This window comes from Monodon monoceros, unplaced genomic scaffold (genome assembly GCF_005190385.1).
Source record: "Monodon monoceros isolate NGI ecotype Baffin Bay Population unplaced genomic scaffold, NGI_Narwhal_1 Contig1195_ctg1, whole genome shotgun sequence".
In the NCBI taxonomy this organism is placed as follows: Eukaryota; Metazoa; Chordata; class Mammalia; order Artiodactyla; family Monodontidae; genus Monodon; species Monodon monoceros.
The window spans coordinates 1,480-5,563 of record NW_021697030.1 but is presented as its reverse complement, the minus strand read 5'-3'; the positions used below and the strand labels follow the sequence as shown (position 1 = coordinate 5,563).

Genomic DNA, 4,084 nt, shown 5'->3' with positions numbered 1-4,084 from the left:
GGGGCCCGGGCTGCAGCAGCCCCCTCTGCGGCTGCCGGGCCGGCCGGGGCGCCCGGGGGCTGGGGGCTGGGGGGTGGGGGAGGCCGCCGAGCGCCGGAGCGGGCGCCCGGGCCGAGGGCGCGGCGGGACTGTGCGCACGCTGGGGCGCGTGGAGGGGCGCGGAGGGCGAGATGAGTCTGGTGGGGGGCTTCCCCCACCACCCGGTGGTGCACCATGAGGGCTATCCGTTCGCCGCCGCCGCCGCCGCCGCCGCCGCCGCCAGCCGCTGCAGCCACGAGGAGAACCCCTACTTCCATGGCTGGCTCATCGGCCACCCCGAGATGTCGCCCCCCGACTACAGCATGGCCCTGTCCTACAGCCCCGAGTACGCCAGCGGCGCCGCCGGTCTGGACCACTCCCATTACGGGGGGGTGCCGCCGGGCGCCGGGCCCCCGGGCCTGGGGGGGCCGCGCCCGGTGAAGCGCCGGGGCACCGCCAACCGCAAGGAGCGGCGCAGGACTCAGAGCATCAACAGCGCCTTCGCTGAACTGCGCGAGTGCATCCCCAACGTGCCCGCCGACACCAAACTCTCCAAGATCAAGACGCTGCGCCTGGCCACCAGCTACATCGCCTACCTCATGGACCTGCTGGCCAAGGACGACCAGAACGGCGAGGCGGAGGCCTTCAAGGCGGAGATCAAGAAGACAGATGTGAAAGAAGAGAAGAGGAAGAAGGAACTGGTCAGTACCAGGGGGCAGCGGGCAGTGGGGTACGGGGGACCGGGAATTCCGGTCTCTTTAAAGTTGGGCTGAGCAATGGCACTCCGCGTTCTTTGGCTGCGTCTTGAGCCAAGGTTGCTTGCACCAGGTTCTGGTCGGGATGGTTTCCCGCAGAAGCGGAGGGGGTGGGGGAGGGTGTCAGCACGCGGAGGAGGTTAAGAGGGATGCTTCGCGCTGGTGATCTTACCCGCGGGTTATCGCCGCTCCCCCCCGGGCACTCAGGGCGGGCCTCGCGGACTCAGGGTCCGGCTTGATCTCCCGATCGCACTGGCCCGGACCCCTCATTCCCTGTCCTGTAGAGCCTTCATTTGGCCTCCAATCCGATCTTGCTTTCAGATATTTCTAAAATAAGTTGCTCAGAAGCGCTTGATGCTAATTATTTCACTAGTGATCGCATTTCCCCCTCTTGAGAATGAGGCAGCCACTGATCCTAAGAATTTTATGCTTGTTCTGATTTCTGTGCCGGGAAGACGTCAAGGTAAACATAAAATAAGTACTTTTAACTTCAAAATGCAGTTTCTCTTTGGCAGTGAGACTAAAATGTGACTTCCCGGATGAGTATACTTCACCGTATTTCTTGTTTAGTTTGCATGAGCCTGTACATTTTAAGACAAATAGTAAATATTACCTTGGTCACTGTAATTGTTGTTAACAGTAACAGGAAATTATAACTGAAAATTAGTTTTCTCAAGTTCCTACCAGGTGCCCAGAGGGTAGTGGTGTTCAGAGCAAGGCTATTGCCACGAAGGGCCTGGAAAATTATCGCATTTGTCGAGGTTTTCTTCTTTGGGGCCTATGGCGCTTTAGTCGCTACACAGTCGAGTGATCCCGAGTAACCGGGGATTTCAGAGGCCTTGGAAGGAGAGGCATTGCCGAACCGAGCTGGAGGCCGAGCTGCATGCGGACAGGCCCAGGCCAAGGCGGGGGCACCTCACCCCATCTTCCCTAGAGCGCGGAGCTGGGGCTGCGATGACCCCCGCTCGCGCCCCTACATCTGGATTTAGAGAGAAGGCCCCCGGTTCCTCCATAAACGACATGAAAACGGGTGGTTGTTTATAAACCTGCCGATCGGGAGTTGAGCGCAGCCGGCGTCTGGAGGCCCGGGCGGGAGCTAGGGCAGCGGCCAGCCTCCGTAGCTCTTCTGCCGGGGCTGGGACTTGAAAGCATCCCACACGTCATCCCTGGCTGGCTCTCTTAGTCTCTCCTCTGGCCGGAAAAAGCGTGGGGGTGGCGTGGAACCGGGTCTCCTCTCTGATTCTTTCTCTTTTTCTCCCCCTCGCCTCCCCTCTGCCCAGAACGAAATCTTGAAAAGCACAGTAAGCAGCAACGACAAGAAAACCAAAGGCCGCACGGGCTGGCCGCAGCACGTCTGGGCCCTAGAGCTCAAGCAGTGAGAAGGAGGAGGGAGAGGATAGAGGAGGAGGAGGAGAAGAAGGAGAAGAAGAGGAGGAGAGTGCGAGCCGGGCCCAGGAGCCGGATGCAGACCCAGGACTCCGGGCAAGCTCCGCGCGCTCCGCTCTGAGGACTTGCTGCATTTGGATCATCCGGTTTATTTATGTGCAATGTGCCTCCCTCTCTTTGCCCCCCTTCGAGGCATCCGCTCCCCACCTTCCCCTCCAAAAACAAAGTGGATATTTGAAGAAAAGCATTCCATATTTTAATATGAAGAGGACACTCCCGCGTGGTAAGGGATCCCGGCGTCTCGTAGATTCTCTGTTTGTGAATGTTTCCTCCTGGCTGTGTAGACACCAGCGGTGCCCTCTCCCCAACCCCTTCCAGATAAAGACAGCGGACAATAGTGTGTATGTGAAGTGTATCTTTAATACTTGGCCTTCGGATATAAATATTCCTGGGGATTATAAAGTTTTATTTCAAAGCAGAAAACGGGGCCGCTAACATTTCCGTTGGGGTCGGTACCTAGTGCTGCCGTTTCATCTGTGGTGGTTCCCTATGTGAAGATGTTTCCAACAGCTACTTGTTTTGTGCACTTCCGTCCTCTAAAACTAAGTGGAATTTAATTAATATTGAAGGTGTAAACGTTGTAAGTATTCAATAAACCACTGTGTGTTTTTTTTTTACAAAACCCCAATCTTTTAATGGTGGATACCTCAAAAGAGTTTTGAAAACAAAACTGTTATACTTGTTTTCATTATATTTAAAATATTCAGAAGTAAACTAAATTATCATGATTGCCTCTAACTTTGTTTGATAGAGTCAGTGGTTCGGACCAGTCATCAACGTGAGCTCCCGGCCTCGCAGGGCTGGCGAGGAGGCCCTTTAAAGAGAAGTGTTCTTGGTGAAAATCCTGCCAAAGGGCCTGGGCGCCATCAAGTCCTGCCTCCCTTCCCTCTGCCCCTGGCCCCCAGGAGAGCACTGAGTGGGCTGTGGAAGGAGCGTCTGGCCGGAAAGAGGCCTGGGTGGTTTGCTCAGAAGGTGGAAAGGTGTCCTTTTTTTCCTGAAATCAACCAGATGCCATTGGTGGTGGTGGTGGGGCTTTTGTTTGAGGAGCCATTTTCGGTTGAAGTCGTTTTGGGGAGAAACCCACGCGTTACTGCAGCCGCAGGAACTAGTCTAGAGTTTTTAATTCAAAATATAGGGCTTTCATCCAAGAAAGGGAAGAAAAGACCAGGAGAAAGGAGGTTTTGGCTGGTCGTCTCGATGGGGGGGTAGGTGGGGAGAGGGGGGACTGGTCTGAGCAGGCCGGGGAAGGGGGAGGCCCTTCGGGGGGAGAAAGTCCGTGATTAGGTAACCAGGAATTCTACGTCAAGTAAGAAATCGCGAACGCGACCGAAGATTTAAAGGGAGAGGGAGGGTGGAGTGGGCGCTAGATTTACAAGGAGCTATAGGGAACTCAATATTAACCGTGCAGTGTCTGAAGTCCTCCCGGCCGCAGGCCAGGCCAGCCCGGGGCTCCGTCCCCAGCTCTCAGCCGCCAGGACTCCCCCCCGACCGCCGTCGGAGGTTCGGGCTCCGGGAGCCCAGGCACATCCCGGAAGGAAGTCCCCGAGGCTTCCTTTGCCCGTGGGCTTGGCCAGAGCGGAATCTCTGCTCTAAGAGTCGGAGAAGCTGGAGTGCCGGAAAGGGCTCGGCAGGCCGGGGAGGGGGAGCGGAGGGAGGGATGGGGGGGGGGGGGGGGGGGGGGGGGGGGGGGAGCGGAGGGAGGGATGGGGGGTGCGGAGGGGGGAGGAAGAAGGGCGAAACTTATTAAAAAGCGGTTTGCTTCAGGAAACGCCGCGTGTACAGATCTGGGGCTAGGGAGGCTGGCCAGAGGGTTTCCACCTTGGAACCCATCCTCGGGGTGATGTTCTCACCTCGGCCTCGGGCAC

At 57.3% G+C, this 4,084-nt stretch overlaps 1 protein-coding gene across 1 annotated transcript; it reads left to right on the top strand.

Moving 5' to 3' along the window:
• Nucleotides 1-170: 170 nt before the first annotated feature.
• Nucleotides 171-2,810, top strand: HAND2 (heart and neural crest derivatives expressed 2). Its single transcript, XM_029226822.1, has 2 exons — nt 171-719; nt 2,054-2,810. Exons 1-2 carry the CDS (start codon nt 171-173, stop codon nt 2,150-2,152), a joined length of 648 nt encoding a protein of 215 aa, XP_029082655.1. The 3' UTR covers nt 2,153-2,810.
• The last annotated feature ends 1,274 nt before the right edge of the window (nt 2,811-4,084 follow it).

Bases quoted from the DNA above. Each gene is read 5' to 3' on its own strand.
- HAND2 (XM_029226822.1), top strand. From the start codon at position 171: ATGAGTCTGGTGGGGGGCTTCCCCCACCACCCGGTGGTGCACCATGAG. The intron at 720-2,053 runs GTCAGTACCAGG...CCCTCTGCCCAG, and splicing joins AGAAGAGGAAGAAGGAACTG to AACGAAATCTTGAAAAGCAC.